Source organism: Protopterus annectens, chromosome 4.part0 (assembly GCF_019279795.1).
Source record: "Protopterus annectens isolate FY-2018-M chromosome 4.part0, PAN1.0, whole genome shotgun sequence".
Lineage (NCBI taxonomy): Eukaryota > Metazoa > Chordata > Ceratodontiformes > Protopteridae > Protopterus > Protopterus annectens.
In genome coordinates, this window is record NC_056733.1 from 605890282 (window position 1) to 605910805 (window position 20524).

A 20524-nucleotide genomic window follows, 5' to 3' on the forward strand; every position below is an offset into this window, starting at 1 on the left:
AGAGTTTTACAATCAGTTGCACTAACGTAGTTCAGTGCTCACCAATAAGAGATAAAGCAGCTATTGCCTAAGGTTAAAATACAATGTAGAAAAGCTTACCGTTCAGGTGTTGTAAGTATTAGCCCATTGATTACTCTGGAAAGATCACGTAGATTAAAAATATAATGAAATTTAGATGGTGTAGGTGGCAGGTCCCGAATAATATATTTGTATAATTCCAGGGTGCAGAAGGTCAGCTTTTCACAAATTGTCTGAATATCCTCTATAAATGTCTGTAAAACAAATGAAAACCTTTAAATATATGTATAATAGTTTAATGCTACTTTGTTTTCATAAATATAAAATTAATCACAGCCAAGTAGTTTACTTAAAATTGTTACAGCAGATTGTCATGGGTGTAGGAAAAACTGGTTGCCAGACAGATAGGGTTTAAATTCCACCAATGAATCACCTGGGTATGTTAGGGACATGAGTTAAGGTACCTGAATCCCCTCTAATGCCCCACATAGATCTGATGGTCATGAGTGGGATGGTATCTTGAGGCACACCTCTGGTATCCAAAAGGTTAAAGTATAAAGATTTGCAACAAATCTGATCCATTAACCAATTTACCAAATGCAACTTGTCCATGTGCAAACAGGGAATATGTGCTGCCATCTTAGGTACAGCCTTCCAACATCCATACCCAGCCTAGAATTACACACTGTGCACTTACAGAGCTGAGTTTTTGGTATAGCATTCCAGATCTCTTTCTCAACACACTCGCTTTTTTATGAACTACAAGGTCTTCTAGTGCCCCTTACCCATGGTAACAGCCTTTCAAACAAATTATTATTTTACTGGTAATATGGTAAATCATCTGGCAATGGAGGCAAATGCAGCAGCTTGACAAGTTACAGTGCTAAGTAATCCTCTCCTCAGTTAATAAATATCTGTAAATAAGCACCATCCACAAGCTCTTACATGTGAACAAATAAAAATTTTACTTTCACTAAATAAGTGCTGTTGTAAATTAAATATGCAGATAAAAAGCAGTTACATGAAGGATACAAAAATAATCAGATTAAGCTACTGGTGTAGAAAGATAAAACCCTGACTATTGGTCAGTCAATCTGGATGACTGATGGAGTGGCAGGCAGGGTTGGACAAGCCCATTTCAGGTGAGAGGGCATTTGTTGATGATGTTTCCTTAGGGAAGGTGCATTTCAAAGATGGGAGTTGTCCTTGAAAGGAATCTGTAAACATTGGACACAGGGCAGGGAGTGGGTAGGGCATAAAAAGGAGAGAAGCAGAGGTGGTGGAGCTTCCAGAATGTCCTTATTATCCATGGCTGGTCCCAGGATAACAAGAGTAAATCCAGGCGGGAGGGTAGACCTGTTATAGATGTGAGGCACTGGGGACACGGCCAGTTAAATTATGCCCCAAAGGAGACAAAAAAAAATAATCAGTTGAACAGAGAGAATACTAAACAATCTGGCTGATTCAAAGAATACTGAATCCCTTAGCTATGCAAAATTACAAGATTCTATACAGGCAGATTTGGAAAGTACAGTTTTATAAGTAAGCTTACCATAAGACTTGATGTTTTAACAGTAGAACAACCAAAACACACACACAGAAACACAAAACACACACTTACATTCGCTGAGACTCTCAATAAAAATCTACCCAAGCAACAGGGACCTCGAAAGCAGAATCGCAAGCAATCTCCACCCCCCAACACAACCCAAATGACACATAGCCCACAATCAGTGCGCCACTCAACCACAGCCCATAAGGCATAACAACATACCCAACACTCTAGTCATAGTTGACTCTATAGTCAGACACACTGATATTCCACTCATCAGACTAAACAAGGAGAAAGTTACTGTCAGCTGCCTGTCGGGTGCCAGGATCTGCCACACAACACACGCACTCAGGTCACTCCACAACAAGTACAAATATGACTCTGTCATTGTCCATGTTGGTGTGAATGACCTGAGACGTACCTCACTGGACTACATGAAAACAGACATGGAGGAGCTGTCCAGTCTTGTAGCCCAGGCAGGTATGACCCTAGCCCTGAGTAGCATCCTGCCATAACCCAGAATGATACCACAATACAAGGACAAAATGATTGACTTCAACAATTGGCTAAGCTTATGGTGTCATTCTAAGGGGATCCAGTATCAGTCTGCCTGGGATGACATGATCGACAAACCACGATGCTTTGCCAGAAATGGCCTACACCTGTCGCCCTTGGGATTCCGGATACTGGCTCAAGCTCTTGCCACCCCTATAGTGCCTTTTTTAGGCAAGGTTCAAATGACAAATTCACCACCGTAACAGGTACAAGCAACCAAAATCTGAGGGTAATGCTACTCAATGCTAGAAGTCAAAACCTCAAAATGCATTCACTTGAGGCACTCCTTAAAACGGAGAACATCGACATCTGTGCAGTGACAGAGACCTGGTTCAAGGCTCCAGAGAGCACCCCTGTATTAACAAGCTATAATTCATACCACACCTTTCAGCCACCTAATCTGGACCGAAACACTAAAGGTGGAGGCATGTCCATATTCATTAAGGATATCCACACCTCCAGGCTAGTTGCTCAGCATAATGCATCCGAGATTATCTAAGTGCAACTAACCCTGGTCAAGACAGCAATCCAAACTGTAGCTTGCTACAGATCCTCCACCATGCCCCAGGATTCCCACTCCTCATTTCTTGATACACTGGAAAATATTAGGGTACAATCTAACACCCTAATAATGGGCGATTTCAACTATCCCACAATTAACTGGGAAAACTACTCATGTACCAACTCTTGTGCTCAACGTTTTCTGGAATTCATAAATTCCAGCACTTTGGATCAACTTATTCACACCCTCACCAGGGGCAGCAATATCCTAGACCTGGTCATTACCAACATGGGCAATCGGTGTTCCACACCAGAGGTCAATTCCTCGTTGGTCAGATTCGACCACAAGCTAATCACCCTAGACATCCACATCCCACCCCCACCCCCCTTTAGGGAGACCACCGTAAAAAAATTTCTCCAAAGCCAACTTCATGCTTCTTAAGACAGAAGTGGCAAACTTCACGACACCTATGCTGACAGACAATAGAGATATGACTGCTGAATCTTACACAAATGCACTTTATAAGCACGTACACAAGTGCATGGATCGTGCAATCCCTAACAGAACCAAGATGCTATCCTCCAAAAAAAGGAAGCCAGTGTGGAGGTCCCCTACCATAAACAAATTCTACAACAGAAGAAAGAAACTGTAGCAAAAAAGAGTAAAGTCCCATGATTGGAGGAAGTTCCTGGTCAGCCTCAGTAAGAAGCTGAGATCCCTCATAAAATCCTCCAAAGCTAGTTACGAAAACAAAATCGCCACCGATTCTGAAGACAACCACAAAGCATTCTATAGCTATGTCAAGAATCTCAATGGTAACACTCAGATCTGCTCTGAGTTACAGCACAATGGCACTAAATATACAGAACCAACTGATATTGCCAACATCCTGGCAGATAGATTCAGTGCTAACTTTACCCCCCTCTCATCCCCTAAAGGGCCCATCTCTATACTGGAGAATGCAAAGTTCCTGCAATCACAGCTGCACAGGTAAAATACACACTCTCCAAAGCCAAGGACACAGCATCCATGGGACCTGACCACATCCCTGGCTGCATTCTACATGAACTACAGAATGAACTGGCACCCCACCTAACTACCATGTTCAATCATAGCCTCACCTCAGGCTTTGTGCCCACTGAATGGTGCACAGCAATGGTTATCCCACTCCACAAAGGGGGAGCCACCACGGACCCCGGGAACTACCACCCCATTAGCCTGACGAGCCTGGTCTGCAAGGCTATGGAATGTATCATCATGGAGCTTATAAACATTGACACTGGTAATCTCCAAACTCTGGACTCTACCCAATTTGGGTTTGTAAAAGGCAGATCATGTCTCCTAAACCTGATAGACTTCTTTAAAGCGGTCACCAAAGTCAAGGATGAGGGTAAGGTGGTTCACACAGCCTATCTAGATATCGCCAAGGCTTTTGACACCACCCCCCACTCAGGAATTATAGATAAACTCACTAACCTAGGTATAAATCCCATGTCACAAGATGGGTTGCCAACTGGCTGACTGACAGAACCCACACTGTGAAAGTAGCAAACTCCAAATCCAACTTCAGACCAGTGACAAGTGGAGTACCACAGGGTTCAGTCCTGGGTCCTCTTCTGTTTGGTATCTACTTCTCTGAAGTACAGGCTAACACAGAAGGTCTTTGGCTAATGAAGTTCGCAGATGACTGCAAACTAGGAGTCATAATCAAAACTCCTAACGATGTGGACATCCTACAAAAGGGCCTCACTGAGACAGTTGCCTGGTGTCAAAGCCATGGCCTCAAGCTCAATGCCAAAAAGTGCATTGTCATCCCTTTTGGTAAAAACTCTGTACCCATGAATTACCACATAGGCGGTAGTCTACTTAACACCAAAAGTGTGATAAGAGACCTTGAGACACAGGTGGACAGTAGTCTCTCCTCTGATAATTACATCGCCACAGTAGTCAAGAAATCCTTCTACTTGGCACACCTCATCACAAAAGGTTTCACATCCAGGAAAAAAAGAGGTCATTGTTCCCCTCTACTCGTCACTCATTAGACCCATAATAGAGTACAATGCCCCTTTTGGTATGTACCTCACAAGACATCTACAACAACTGGAAAGGCCGTAGAAATACCTCACAAAGAGGAATACCGGCCTCAAACAGATGCCCTATGCAGACCGCCTCAAAAAACTCCAGCTTTACTCCATTGCACATCGCCTCCTCAGAGGCGATCTCTGCCTAACATACAAAGCTATGTCAAACCCAGAGCTGTTGGACATGCTCCACTTAAAGAAATCCCAATCCCTCTGAGCTACACACTCTAGGGTCCTAAACCTTGTCACCACAATAAACAGAACGTGCTGGAGGGATAGATTCCTGTCCCAGAGACTTCCCATACTCTGGAACAAACTACGTATCTATATCAAACAAAGCTCCTCATTAGCACTCTTCAAGAAAAATTTTGATGATTGGATGGTAGAGAGGAAATTCACCCCGGGGATCACTTCTGTGGCTCTGCTCGACAAGGGCACAGGAAAATAATTTTCTTGGGTGGCGAAAGCCAGGGCACCATTTGGTTAGGCTTATATAGGCCCTAGGGCCAACAGCCTAGTACCTACCTATGAATAGATCACTGTTGTAGTAGCCTAAGCTATTTGAGTACTAGCCTGCTGCCACCAATCAGCATTTCCACAGCTAGAGGGTGCTTCACACGTGCTTTAACTGTCAGGAGCTCAAGAAGGGTTTCATATAAAAAGGCAGTTAAGAGTGCAAAAGTCTCAGGGCTTTCTTGCCTCAAGCAGGAAGGCAACAACCCTGAAAGGAAAATACTAGGAAACATAACAAAAGAATTATACAAAAGGGTATATAAATCCACACTCTGGCCATACAAAAAAAAAACACCATAAGAAGGAGGATGGAAGGAGGGAATGGCTACTACAAGAATGATTATCTACTGCTATGTTAAGTTTATTTACACTGTATATGTTCAACATTAGATCACTGTTGCAGTAACCTGAGCTATTTGGACACAGTATCATAGGTTAAAAATGGAAAAGAAAGGATGTAATAAGTCAAGAATCCAGCAGCTCATGGAGAATGTCCTTAGCAAAGTCTGTTCTGGACCTAGAAAAGAGATGCAGTTTGTAAAAGTACGTACTGAGGACCAAGTTACTACCTCTAGAATACTTCGAGTCCACACCTTTCCAGAAAGCCACTGAAGAAGACAAAGCCTTAGTGGAATGGCCACTGACTCTGCTGGAAGTGGCTTACTATGGTGAGAGTAGCAAAAAGAAACAGTACGAGACAACCATCTTGAAATTGTTTGCTTTGACACTGTTTGTCCTTTCCTCTTAACTTCATAGGAGATAAACAGCTTTCCTGATGACCGAGTTTTGTCTAGGCAGAATCTGAACTGCCAGTGGACACCCAGAGTATGAATATTTTTTTTCTGCCTTGTTTTTGGGCCAAGAAAAAAAGATAAGCTCAAGGTAAATTCTTGACATCACTCACAGCAAGTGGTTCTCCCGTTCGATTCTCGGCTTGGCTTGGGAGTGCCTTCTGTGTGCAGTCTGCATTTCCTCCCTGCGGTTGGGTAGCATTCGAAAGACATGCATGTGTAATGGGCGTGCCTTTGTTGAAGGTTGGGAGTCGAGCTGGCACCTCGGCGTTTCGTAAAAATCTACTGCCAATCATTAGTGGACCGGAGTTCCGCTGTGGCGACCCCTTATCGGGAAAAAGCCGAAAGACAAACAACAACAACTTTAGGCATAGAAGAAGGACTTGTTCACAAAGAAACTCTGTCTATTAGGAAAATAAGATAAGGCTGACTCACCTTAAGAGCTTGTAACACATACTCTAATAGCAGACGTCAGAGCAATGAGTAAAACAATTGTCCATGTTATGAACCCTCAATTCAGCCTGATGAGCTCATTCAAATGAAAATTAAGTAAGCTTTTCAAGTGCAAAGCTAAGATCCTAAGGAGGAGCCATCTGTTTTCTACAAATGTGACATTATCATAAACTCCCCAGAGAGGATAAAAGGATCCTACAAGAGAGTTTGTCCCAAACAAATAGAGTCAAACCCATGGACTAAAATGTAATGCCAAAAAATGTATAATCCCTCTCAAGTGTTCAGATTTTTTGCAGAATGTCCAGATTTTTGCCTCATAGTTTTGGTCTGTTCATCATAATATTTGTGGTATTCTAGCAAATCATTGAGGATTAAAGTCACTAAATGATGACATACATTTGAGTTTCAGACTTCAGATTCTTCAGCTAATGTACAGTAACACAAATCCTGCTATTCTAGCACCTTTCTAAATTTATAAGGGCAATATTTAAAATCTGTACCTATTTTTGGACCTTTGTCCCCTAATATCTGGGTCTATATTATATCCAGGAATGCTTAAATGTTCGAATCTCTAAAGGTCGACCTTTAGAGATTGAACAGTTAAGCGTTCGAATTTCTTTAAAAATTAAAAAAAAAAAAATCACAAGTCAAAAAAAAAAAAAAAAAAAAACTAAAGGGTTTAAGCAGGGGGGCAAGCCCTCCTGCACCCCACACCCCCCCTACTTAAATATACCAACTCCGAGATTACGCTGCAGTGTAGGGAATGGGAAATTTCCCAGTAGTGCAATGTAGTTCACTGAAGTGCGATCTCGGAGTTGGTATATTTAAGTAGTGGGGATGTGGAGGGTGCAGAGTGGTTTGCCCTCCTGCTATAACCCTTTCCTTGTACTTTTTTTTTTAAATTTATTTTTGTACAACTTCGAACGTTTAACTGTTCGATCTCTAAAGGTCGACTTTTACAGACTCGAACATTTAAACGTTCGTCGTTGTAATACAGGCCCTAATATTTTAGGCTTTGTCCAGATTTCTTGGACTAAGGTGTTGAGAGGTATGCCTTCAGCAAATACGACTCCCATTGTAACTATCACACTGATAATATCCCTCTGAAAATTGAGCACATAGTTAAAAATCTGACAGCCTATGTCAGCAATGAACTGTCCTTCAAACACCACATACCAGCTATTGTAAGGAAGTCCTTTTTCATCACACTGCTTATATACAAAGTTATGGCATCCAGATCCAAGAACATAACTGTTGTGTACTCAGCACTCATTTGACCAATCACTGAGTATAATGTCCCTTTTGGTTTGTACCTCTCCCAACCATCATCTTCTTTCGGCTCTTCCCGTTAGGGGTCGCCACAGCGGATCACCTGTTTCCATTTCTTCCTGTCCTCTGCATCTTGCTCTGTCACACCAACCACCTGCATGTCCTCTCTCACTACATCCATAAACCTTATCTTAGGCCTTCCTCTTTTCCTGTTACCTGGTAGCTTCATCCTTAGCATCTTTTTCCCAATATACTCCGCATCCCTTCTCAGCACATGTCCAAACCAACATAATCTTGCCTCTCTGGCTTTGTCTCCAAACCTTCCAACCTGGGCTGACCCCTGTCCACCCTCGTCACACCCAGTGCAAATCTTAACATCTTTAACTCTGCCACATCCAGCTCAAACTCCTGCCTTTTTGTCAATGCCACTGTCTCCAACCCATATAACATAGCTGGTCTCACTACTCTCTTGTAGACCTTCCCTTTCACTCTTACAGGTACTCGTCTGTCACAAATCACTCCTGACACTCTTCTCCACCCACTCCATCCTGCCTGTACTCTCTTCTTCACCTCTCTTCCACACTCACCGTTACTCTGAACTATTGACCCCAAGTATTTAAACTCATCCACCTTCGCCACCTCTACTCCTTGCATCCTCACCATTCCTCTATCCTCCCTCTCATTCACACACATATATTCTGTCTTAGTCCTGCTGACCTTCATTCCTCTTCTCTCTAGAGCATATCTCCATCTCTCCAGGGTCTCCTCCACCTGTTCCCTACTCTCACTACAGATCACAATGTCATCTGCAAACATTATAGTCCATGGGGACTCCTATCTGATCTCGTCTGTCAACCTGTCCATCACCATTGCAAATAAGAAAGGGCTTAGAGCTGATCCTTGATGTAACCCCACCTCCACCTTAAATGCATCTGTCACTCCCACCGCAGACCTCACCGCTGTCACACTACCCTCGTACATATCCTGTACCACTTTTACATACTTCTCTGACACTCTTGACTTCCTCATACAATACTACAGCTCCTCTCTAGGCACCCTGTCATATGCTTTCTCCAAGTCTACAAAAACACAATGCAACTCCTTCTGACACTTTCTGTACTTCTCCATCAACACTCTCAGAGCAAACATCACATCTGTAGTGCTCTTTCCCGGCATGAAACCATACTGCTGTTCACAAATCATCATATCCCATCTTAACCTAGCTTCCACTACTCTTTCCCATAACTTCATGATGTGACTGATCAATTTAATCCCTCTGTAGTTACTAGAGCTCTGCACATCACCCTTATTCTTAAAAATCGGTACCAAAACACTTTTTCTCCATTCCTCAGGCATCCTCTCACTTTCCAAGATTTCATTAAACAATCTGGTTAAAAACTCCACTGCCATTTCACCTAAACACCTCCATGCTTCCACAGGTATGTCATCTGGGCCAACAGCCTTTCCATTCTTCAGTCTCTTCATAGCTATCCTTACTTCCTCCTTGCTAATCCATTGTACTTCATGATTCACTATCTGCACATCATCCAACCTTCTCTCCCTCTCATTCTCTTCATTCTTCAACCCCTCAAAGTACTCTTTCCATCTCCTCAACACACTCTCCTCGCTTGTGAGTATGTTTCCCTCATTATCCTTTATCACCTTTACCTGCTGCACATCTTTCCTAGCTTGGTCCCTCTGTCTAGCCAATCGGTACAGGTCCTTTTCTCCCTCCTTAGTGTCCAGCCTTTCATACAACTCTTCATATGCCTTATCCTTAACCTTCGTCACTTCTCTCTTTGCCATGTACCTCATCTCCTTATACTCCTGTCTACTTTCTTCATCTCTCTGACAATCCCACTTCTTCTTTGCCAACCTCTTTGCCTTTGTACCTCTCCCAACCACTTTTCACAAATGGAATGACCGCAGTGCTTTCTCACTAAAAAAAAATTAAGGGCTGAAATCATAAAAATTATGCAGTCTGTCTCAAAGCCTGGCTGTTGATATAGACCCAAGCTAACATAATCAGTTATATGACTGCATGATAGGTGACACAAACAGTGTGGATGTAGTATACTTTGAGTACAGAATGTTCTTTGATTCTGTTCTATACAGAAGGCTGCTGCAGCTGCTTTCATATGCAGCTTCAATAAACCCTGTTCTGTCAAACTCATGACATTAGCAAATCCAGTGGTGTAACAAACACAACCTCAAGGGACCTAAATCTTTTTTGTAAAATGAACAGAGCATACCGGAAGGATAGAAATGTATGAGAGAGAATACCACTCCTTTGGAACCATATTTCACACCCCATAAAAAAGAGCACTTCACTTACTCTTTTCAAATGTAATTTGAATGAATGGATGGGTAACCCCAAATTCACCACAGCCTAGCACCAATGACTCTCATGGATGGAGGAAACGCAAATTGCACCAACATATACTTATTCATCCCACCTTTGGATATTTGTATCACAAAATAATAGATATAATAATTACCATGGTGATGTAAAGCTTTAAGATCCTCACAGATTAATAGTTTAGTATCTATGAACAGGCCAGAAAGAGGGCAGCCAATAAGGTTGGGATGTTAAGTGCAAAGTCAAGTTTGGAAACCGGGCTGACAAATGGGAACAAGGATGGAAATTTTCCTTCTTCAGATATGTGTGAAAAGGAACATCAAAAATAAATTAGTTAAAAAGGATATAAAGACACAAGGAGTAACTAAAAATGAATGGCACCTTACAAATTTCATTGACTCACATTTCACCAAATGAACTTACCACTTGTCAAACTTTCATTGAGTCTCCAACTGTAACATGTTACAGTTTACTTCTTAAAAACACAAATGTATGAGCAAGTGATAAGTTTAAACTATCCTCCACAGGCAGACGTCCTGTCTGGTGGACCCCAGCCATAAACAAACTATACAATAGACGGAGGAAGCTACTAAATGATAGAGCAAAATCCCAAAAAGGGAAGGCATCACTGATCAGTATTAGCAAAAAACTACGGGCACTCATAAAATTGTCTAAGGCCAGCTTCGAGAGAAAAATTGCACAGGACACTAAAGATAATCACAAGGCTTTCTTTAGTTATGTTAGGAACCTGGGTGGTAATTCCCAGATATGCTCAGAATTAGTCCAAAATGACAAAAAATACACCGAACCCACAGACATTGCCAACATCCTAGCTGACAGGTTCAGTGCAAACTTCTCCCCCCCTCCCCACCAAAAGAGCAAATATCTATCCCAGCAGAGTGCTGCCCCCCTGACATCTCAGATGCTCAGGTAAGAGCTGCCCTCTCCAAAGCAAAAAGCACAGCATCAATGGGACCAGACAGTGTCCCGGCTGCCCTACATGAACTCCAAGAAGAGCTAAACCCAAACATAAAACTACTGTTCAATCTTAGCCTTACTACAGGATATGTGCCCAAAGAGTGGCGTACAGCAACAGTGGTCCCTTTCCATAAAGGTGGTGCCTCAATGGATCCTGGAAACTATCGCCCCATAAGCCTGACTAGCTTGGTCTGCAAAGCTAAGGAAAGAATCATCATGGACCTCAAAAATAAAGATATTGGGGACCTACAGACACTGGATCCTACCCAGTTCGGCTTTGTTAAGGGCAGATCCTGCCTCTTAAACCTGGTTGATTTCTTTGAAACAGTCACCAAGGCCATTGACGAGGGGAAGGTGGTCCACACAGCCTACCTGGACCTTGCAAAAGCCTTCGATACAATACCTCACTCGGGCATTATAGATAAGCTCACCAACTTAAATATAAACCCCTATGTCACTAGATGGATTGCAAACTGGCTCAAGGACAGAACCCACATGGTTAGAATTGCTGGAGCCATGTCAGACTCCAAACCAGTTACAAGTGGCGTCCCACAAGGCTCAGTCCTGGGACCTCTCTTGTTCGGTATATATTTCTCAGAGGTACAGGCCAACACGGAAGGACTGTGGCTGACCAAGTTTGCAGATGACTGCAAACTGGGCACCATAATCGACTCTCCAGCCGACACAAGCATCCTCCAAAAGGGCCTCAGAGAAACAGACAACTGGTGCCAGAGCCATGGCCTCAAGCTAAACGCCAAAAAGTGTATAGTCATCCCCTTTGGCAAAAACAAAATGCCCACAAATTACCACATAGGAGGTAATCCATTAAGTACAGAAGACGTAATTAGGGACCCAAGTTGATAGCAATCTCTCATTTGACAACCACGTGGCCAAAGTGGTTAGAAAAACATTTTATATAGCCCACCTAATCATGAAGGGATTCACATCTAGATCAGGGGAGGTCATCGTGCCTCTTTACTCATCCCTCATCAGGCCCAGAATTGAGTACAATGCCCCTTTTGGGATGTACCTTACCAGACACCTGCAGCAACTGGAAAGACCCCAAAAGTACCTCACCAAGAGGATCAAAGGGCTCAAACAGATGCCATATGCTGCCCGGTTAATGAAACTCCAGCTCTACTCAGTGGCATACCGCCTGCTCAGAGGCGATCTGTGCCTGACGTATAAAGCCATGCCCAACCCGGAATTAATGGACATGCTGCACCTCAGAAAATCCAAATCCCATCGAGCTACGCGCTCGAGAGACTTGAACCTCAGCACTGAAATAAATAGGACATGCTAGAGGGACAAATTCATAACCCAGAGGCTCCCTTCACTCTGGAATAAAATCCCAGTCCAGGTTAGGCAGAGTCCCTCATTGACTCTCTTCAAGAGGAATCTTGATGGAAGATCGTAGGTTTTCCCCGGGTATCACTTCTGTGTCACTGTTAGACAGAGGCACGGTATACTAACCTCGAAAAAGGGCATAGCAAAATTAATTTAAAATGGGTGGCGAAAGCCAAATACACTCTGGCTAGGCTTATAAATGCCCTAGGGCAGATAGCCTAGTATGAACCTATGAACCTTAGAAAAAATGGACAAAATCCAAAAATGCTTGAGAGCTAAGGAATCTGCTTCTGAAATCTAATGGCTGAAAACAAAATTTAAGGTACATTAGGTTGGTGGGGCATTATGGGTAAAGAGAGGAGCTCAAGAGCTTTAGGATCTGATTATATGGTACAAGCAGCTGAGTCGCATCTGAGTGTTGGATCTGAACCCATCAGTTGTGGAATAAATGAAAAGGACAACATCAGATGCATTGTTAAATCCCATGGAGGGGTAGGATCCTTAATAGGAGGTTACAGTAAGGAGGTACCTTGGCTTTACATAATCCTGATGATGCCAGGGATGAATGGTTATCTCCTATGTGAAAATTCAAGATAACTGCAAGTTGGACCTTTATCACAGAATAACTAGCTCTGCTATTGAAAACAGAAGTAAGAAAATTAAGAATAGCTGAAATAGATGCTGGAAAGGGATCCAGTTGTCTCTTGATAGCCCAAAGGGAGCATCTTTTCCATTTGCTCTTATAAACCTTACTAGTAGAATCCTGCGAGGATGTGGGGATGTGTCAAATCAGGGAAGAAAGTCTGGACTGTCTAGCCATCATTGGAAGTGGAGAAACCATGCAATTAATTTGAGGGTCTGAATGTCTGGATCAGTGGGTCTATATTATATCATCGAACGCTTAAAAAAGCGAATGCTGATTGATCGACCTAACTTAACCGAAAGCTTACAATCTCGAACTGTCAGAGCAGCGATTTTTTTTCCCAGGGAAAAACATCGCTGATCCAAAATACATACATACAACACAAGCACACCAAACAAACAGAAATCCACACACATACACCTAAAATCTGATACCTAACCCTACACTAAACTATGCACACACCACTAACTACCCACTTACCTTAACCCAAACCCTAACCCTAAGGTCCGTCACTATCACACACTCACCTCACCCACTCCCTAACCCTAACTCACTTAAATCTGCCCTAATCCTCATGTCCACTCAATCGCACACACACCTAACCTGAGCCCTAACCCTAACTCACCTAAATCACCCTAACACTCACATCCACACAATCACACACTTACCTAAATCCGACCGGTAACTTTCCACCATAACACTGAAAATACCGAAGCAACAGAAATGGACAAGTGAATTCTTTCCCTAGGAAAAAATTCAAGTTTCTGCTGCTTCGATATTTTGCAGTTTTGCGAAAATAAGTTCGATCAATCAGCGTTCGCTTTTTTAAGCGTTCGAGGATATAATATAGACCCGGATGAGTTATCCCTGATGGATAAGCCAGGTGATATGGTGATGGATCCAACACCTAGGAAGGGTGGACTAGATGAGGCCACAGGAAGGGAATCCAATCTTGTCAAGGCCAGAATGTGGCAATAGGGATTACTTTGCTCTTCCACTGAGATGCTTTCTGAAAACACTTGGGAATTACAGGAGTAGGAGGCATTACATAAAGGAGCCCAGGGGGCCAATCGTGAATCAGAGAGTCTCTACGTGACTCCCCCTCTGGGGGATAAGGGCAAAGTACCTGCTGCACTTGGAGGTGATAGGGAAAACAAAGAGGTCAAAGCACAGTTGGCCCCATTGACAAAAATTGTTTCTGCCATTGCAGGGTTGAGAAACTACTCATAAAAGAGTAAGAGGGACCAGCTTAGTTTATATGCTAGCATGATGGACTTCCCTGGGATATGTGATGCTAAAAGAAAGCAGCCAGAAGAGATTGCCCATTGCCTCTCAACACATGGAGTAGTATAGGGTCCTCCCTGCTTGCTGGTATACCAGACCACAGACACATTGTCTGTCTGAATAGCAGCCATTCCTGGAGGAAGAGCATCTTAAAACACCTGCAATGCTAATAGGAATGTCCTAATTTCCAGCACATTTATGTGAAAACTGACCTCCAAATGAGACCATGTGCCTCGGACTGTATTTCCTAAGTAACCCCCCCCCCCCGTCCATAGTTGGGAGATTTCTGTAGTTACTGTGGCTCGCGGTGCCAGAAGGATAAAAGGGGTGACCTTGAGAAAATTCTTTGGTGGTGATTCAGCAGGCTATGTGCTCCCTGCAAATCTTTGTAATCCATATCAATGCATACAGACGGAGTTGTCTTATTCATCATTTCACTGCAAGCAGCCACTACCTTGCTAGAGGTACTAGAGTTTTGGAAGCTGCCATAGATCCAAACAGTTGTAATACCAACCTTGCTGGCAGAGAGGGGAGAGAAAGAACATGAGATGCTTAACTCTGTAAAGTGTTTAACCTTGTCTGTGGTAAACGTCTGATCTGTGCCACCATATCCAGACAAGTGCCAATGAATTCCAGGACTTGAGTTGGGGAGAGCAAAGACTTTGCATAGTTCACTGTGATGCCAGTTGAAGACAGAGTTGGAGCAAGTAGTCCCTGGCTTGGATCAGTAGAGGATTGGTGGAAGCAGAAAAGACGGAGTCATCAAGATAATGAAACTCCCAGAATCCTAGCAGTCTCAAGTGAGTTGCGACCACTGCCATGCACTTAGTAAACACCCTGGGGGCTGTGGTAAGACCAAAGGGCAGAGACCTGAAATGGTAGTGACTGGCTGCCAGCCAGAAGTGCTGGTATCTTCTAGACTGCCTGCATATTTTGATATAATAGTATGTATCCTGGAGATCTATTGAGCACATTCAATTGTCCTTGTGCAATAGCGGCAGAATGGAATGAACAGTGACCATTCGGAACTTCAAGTGTTTGACAAACTGATTCAAATTGCTGAGATCCAAGATAGGTCTCAGGTCTCCATTTTTCCTTGACACTAAAAGGAACCTTGAGTAAGTTCTGAATTCTTGCTGGTCGAGGGGGACCATTTTGATGACCCTTCTTGCTAGCAGTTTTTCTATTTCTGTAGCTGCTGCTTTCCTCTTTTTTTTTTTTAATATTAGAATAGAAAATAGGGGAGGCAGGAATACAGGAAAAAAAACCCTACAGGATGAGGTCAGCACAAAAAAAAACACCACTAAATCTAAATGCCCAAGCTACCGTAGACCATGCATAATGCTGAAGCAGCAAATGAGATGTGAGGTAATCCAGGCAAAAGAGGAAGGTTATCAATAAGGGGTGGAGCTCAAGCTATGGAGCCAAGTCTATAGAAGCGGACAAAGTCAGAAAGTTAAATAAGAGACCTATCAGTTGAGGAACAGATGAAAAAGGCAAAACAGATCCCTATGTTATAGCCCATCTACAGCTATATACACAACTATACTACATTCATCATTTCTACTGCTGAGGTAGCCTTTAGGCAATGTTGGTTTATAAAGCCTATGTAATCTGGGAGGAGGAAGGATACAGATAAAGTAGCCCATGGAGAATGGTCCTAGCAATGCTCACTCTGGACATTAAAAAGAAATCCTGCTTGTAATGCTTTGTAAAGGTATGCATTGATAACCATGTAGCTACCTCTAGAATGCTTCTAGAGTCCACTCCTTTTCAGTATCCCAGTGAAGAAAACAAGGCTCTAGTAGAGTTTGCCTTGATACTGCCAGGAATGGAAATACCATGGTGGGAATAACAAAAAGGGATAGTTGAGAACAACCACATGGAAACTGTCTGTTTATACACAAGGTGTCCTTTTTTTTGCCCCAAGATAAGAAATAAAAAGAAATAAATAGCTTATCAGCTTTTCTAAAGGACTTAGTTCTATTAAGATAGTACCTGAGCTGTCTATGCACATCTAGATTATGCTTCTTGATTTTTAAATTTTGTATAGAAAACTGTGAGACTGATGACGATTCAAAATAAACTTTGAAACCACTCTGGGCATGAATGAAGGGTTTGTTCTTAAAGATACCCTGTCCCTATGGAAAATCAGATAGGGTTCACCCACCATGACAGCCTACAACTCAAGATGCTCTTCTTACAGATGTCAGAGCAATAATGAGTTCAGTTTTCCAAGTCAGGAACCTTAAATCACACTGATGGACATGTTCAAAAGGTGATGCAACTGGTTTATGAGGAGGTCTCAGGTATAAAACTAATTTCAGAAACTGTGTGATAAACAAAGATGAAAGAGGAGGGTACATAGGAAGACATACTGAAATGGATACAAGATGAACCGTTACGAAAGTAACTAACACAGACTTGGACATCAGTGGTATAAAATCCCTGATGGGTCCCTGGTTATTGGCAAGGCACCAATTAGAAAATCAATTCCACTTACAAACACAGGATTTTCTACCAGTGTGATTTCTTGGCTTCTTTTGTACCTGCTGCACATCCTCATGAAATAAGTGCCTAAATGGTATTAAAACTGAATCATCAAGGCAGTCAGTAATAATGACTGACACTGGCGTGTATCAAAATCCACTTGTCTTGTGTGAATAGATCCAGTCTGTGAGGAAGCTTGCAGTAATTGCCCTTAGCCAATTCCATAAGAAAGGAGAACCAATGCTGCCTGGAGTAAAAGGAGATCACCACAATTATTACACTATTTGAGGTGTTCCCTACAACTGAATCAATTCCTAGAAGCCCTCATTCATGAGGGTCTTGTCCTGGTCTTGCCTAGCTTGTCAGCAACTTATGTTTTGCTCTGATGGAATGTAAAATGCTTGGAGGCTTAAGGAATGCTGAAAAGCTAACTCCAAGGTAGCACTACTAACCTTAGGCTCTCTGATCGATAATATACCAAATAACTGTGGTATCATCTGCAATCATTTGGAGAGGTCCTGGAGACCAAAGATGATGAAGAGACTTCAAGTCATGGATCAGAGCCAACAGCTCTTTTAAGTGGATGTGCTTTGGTCTGTTCGAAGGATTCCATAAGTCTTTTACTTTTACTCCTCTGATGCTGACAGACTGGACTGGGGTCTGAGGAGAGAAGGGGAGACCTGAGATCAGTTGAATTTGTTGTCTCCATGAATGCAGTTCACCTTTTCATAAAGACCAAGACTGGAATTTGATACTCCAGAGATTGCAAAACCATTATATCTTTCTCGTGTGTAATTTTGCAAAAGGTATCCTAAGAATTATAAAAAACATGAACCCTAGTATCTTGAGAAATTCTCTTGCAAAAGTCTGAGACTGACTGGAAAAGTTCAGGAAAAATTCCAGATAAAACTCCACCTTGTCTTGGGTTAAAAAGGCCCTTTGAAGAGAAGAATCAAAAGGGCATCCCGGACACACAATCCTGTGAGGCAGAGTCAAAGAAGATTTTGCAATATTTCTCTGGAAGCCCAGATTAATCAAAAAAGACATAACTCATGTTAATGAGGCTTGACATCTGGATAAAGACTCGGTAAAGATAAGCAAGTTATCTAAATAAGGAAATATGTGAATACTATTCAATATGCAATAAGTTATGACTGAGGCAAGACATTTTCTGAATAGCAATGGATCTGTACATAAACAAATATAAACAAATGAGTAATGCAGAAAACTGATAATGTGACCCAGAAAAAGTGATCGTTAGAAATTTCGTAACACTTATGGCTGTATGAATATGGTAGTGAGCATCTTTTAGGTCTTCATTTACAAAGTAACTCATGTGAGGAATAAGAGTTAACAGGTTCTGTAAGGTCAACATTTTGAACTTTGGATCTTTTACATACAGATTTAGAAATAAAAGATCTTGTAATGGTCTCCAGGAAGCCTCTTTCATTGGTACCAGAAACATTCTAGAATAGAAGCCTTTGCGCCTTGACTTAAAAAAGAAGTTATGTACTTACCATAATGTTCCATCACTGTTTCGATATTCATTTATCCTTGACATATGGATTTGGTTCCAAACACTGGAACCAACTCAGCCATTACTACAGCCCGCAAGAACCAAAAACTCTCAAGCTTAAATTCTACCCATAATGCTCCTCTCGAATTTACCTCAGATCGAGTTTGCAGATAAACATGTCATGACATAAACCTGGTATCACTTTAGCAGAGACCATACCTGAGTCAAGGATAAATGAAAATCGGCAACACAACTGGAATGCTATGGTAAGTACACAACTTCTTTATCTGATGGCAATCTTCATTTATTCCTTGACATATAGGACAGAGTCCCCAGCTACCTTGTATCTTGGGAGCACTCACAGAAGGATATTCCTGAGCACTACAGAACCAAAGGATGCTCTTCCACTAGAGACCAAACCCAATTTGTAATGAGTAATAAAGGTATGTGGAGAAGCCCATGTTGCAGCTGCAGAAATATCATCCATTGGAGCCTTAGAATGAAAAAATGCTGTAGTAGCTATAGCTATAGTAGAATGTGCCCTGACAGGCCCAGACAATTCAGCTTTTCTCTTACTGTATATGAAGGATATACAATCCTTCAGCCATCCAGACAAGGTAACCTTACATACAGGTTTACCCATTCTGGCATTTGAAAAGGAAACGGTCAGATTTTCTAATATCTTTTGGGCTATGGAGACGGAATCACAATTGTCTATGGACATCTAATAAATGCAAAGAATATTCACCTTGCTTGAGAAATTTGGCAAAAAGACTGGCAAACTGATTGTCTGATTGATATTTGTTTCTGAAACCCCCTTTGGCAGAATGGAAGGATTCATCCTCAGGGAAACTCTGTCTTTGTGAAATATCAAATATGGTGGTTTGCAAGATAAGGACTGAATTTCTGAAATTCTTCTGGCAGATGTAATCACTACCAGAAATATAGTTTTTAAGGCAAGAATTTTAGGTTGCAGTTGGCAGCAGGCTCAAAGGGGGAACGTACTATCATTTGTAACACTAAGGTAAGATCCCAGGGTAGAAATGGATCTTTATACGGAGGTTTTAGCAATAATGTCCCTCTTAAGAAAGCTTTGCAAAGTTTATGAGAAATTAATAAATCTCTTGAATCCATTATGAAAGATAAAAATAGCTGCTAGCTGAACCCCAATAGTAGAGGCAGAGACTCCTTCTTCAAAGAGTTAAGATAAAAATTCTAAGATTTTGTCAATACGAGCAGAAAAAAGGTCAATGTTATTATCATGGGCCCAGCAGGATAATCTTTGCCACTTTCTCTTATAAAGTTTCCTAGTGGAGGGTTTGTGTGATGCCAAAGGGATCTTACAAACTAGAGAAGAAAGAGAAATACATCTGGCAATTAGTGGAACTGAAGGAATCAAGCTGTCAGCCTGAGGTTCTGAAGGTTTGGGTGAACTAAAATCCCTCTGGATGGGATAAGAGATCTGGATCTTGATCAAGATTCCACAGTTGTTGAATCAGACAAGGCCAAAGGAAGGAGAACCAAATCTGTCAAAACCAGATGGGAGTAATGAGGATTACCTTGCTCTTCAACCTTATCGCTTTCTTCAGGAATTGAGGGATTAGAGGAAAGGCATATAGAAGTCCGCAGGGTCAATTGTGCAGGATCTCTGGGACTCCCCTGGAGGGGGGACCAGGGTAAAGTAGCTGCTGCACTTGTTGTTCAGGGTTGACACAAATAGGTCACAGCAAGGCTGAGCCCAGTGAAGAAATATTTTCCTTGCCACTCTGGGATTGACACACCACACTTGAGACAGGAGAATGCATTTGCTCAGTTTGTCCACTATCACATTGGAACTCCCTGAATGTGCATTGCTATCAGAAAGTAGCTGGAAGAGATCACCCACTGCCAGACTCAGAAAGCTTCTCGACAAAGGGGATACAATTTGGTTCCTCCCTGCTTGTTGATGGACCAAACTACTGACATATTGTCTGTTTGGACTGCAATCGTTCCTAAAGGGAGAGCAGTTTAAAAGGCCTGCAATGCCAAGTGCACTGCCTCATCTCTAGAACACTGATATGCAAGTCGACCTCTATGGGGGACCAACTGCCTTGGACAGCCTTGCTCAGATAATGCCCCTCCCATCAGAAGGCATCCATGGTCACTATGGTTCGAGGGTTGTGATGGAACAAAG

The 20524-nt window shown here is 42.3% G+C and overlaps 1 protein-coding gene across 1 annotated transcript in view; it reads right to left on the reverse strand.

Moving 5' to 3' along the window:
• Positions 1-20524, reverse strand: part of DNAH10 (dynein axonemal heavy chain 10) — a 5879077-nt gene that overhangs the window by 2169252 nt on the left and 3689301 nt on the right. The window contains exon 49 of the mRNA XM_044069759.1: positions 100-272. Coding sequence (XP_043925694.1) covers positions 100-272 — 173 coding nt within the window. The remainder of the gene's footprint in view (positions 1-99; positions 273-20524) is intronic.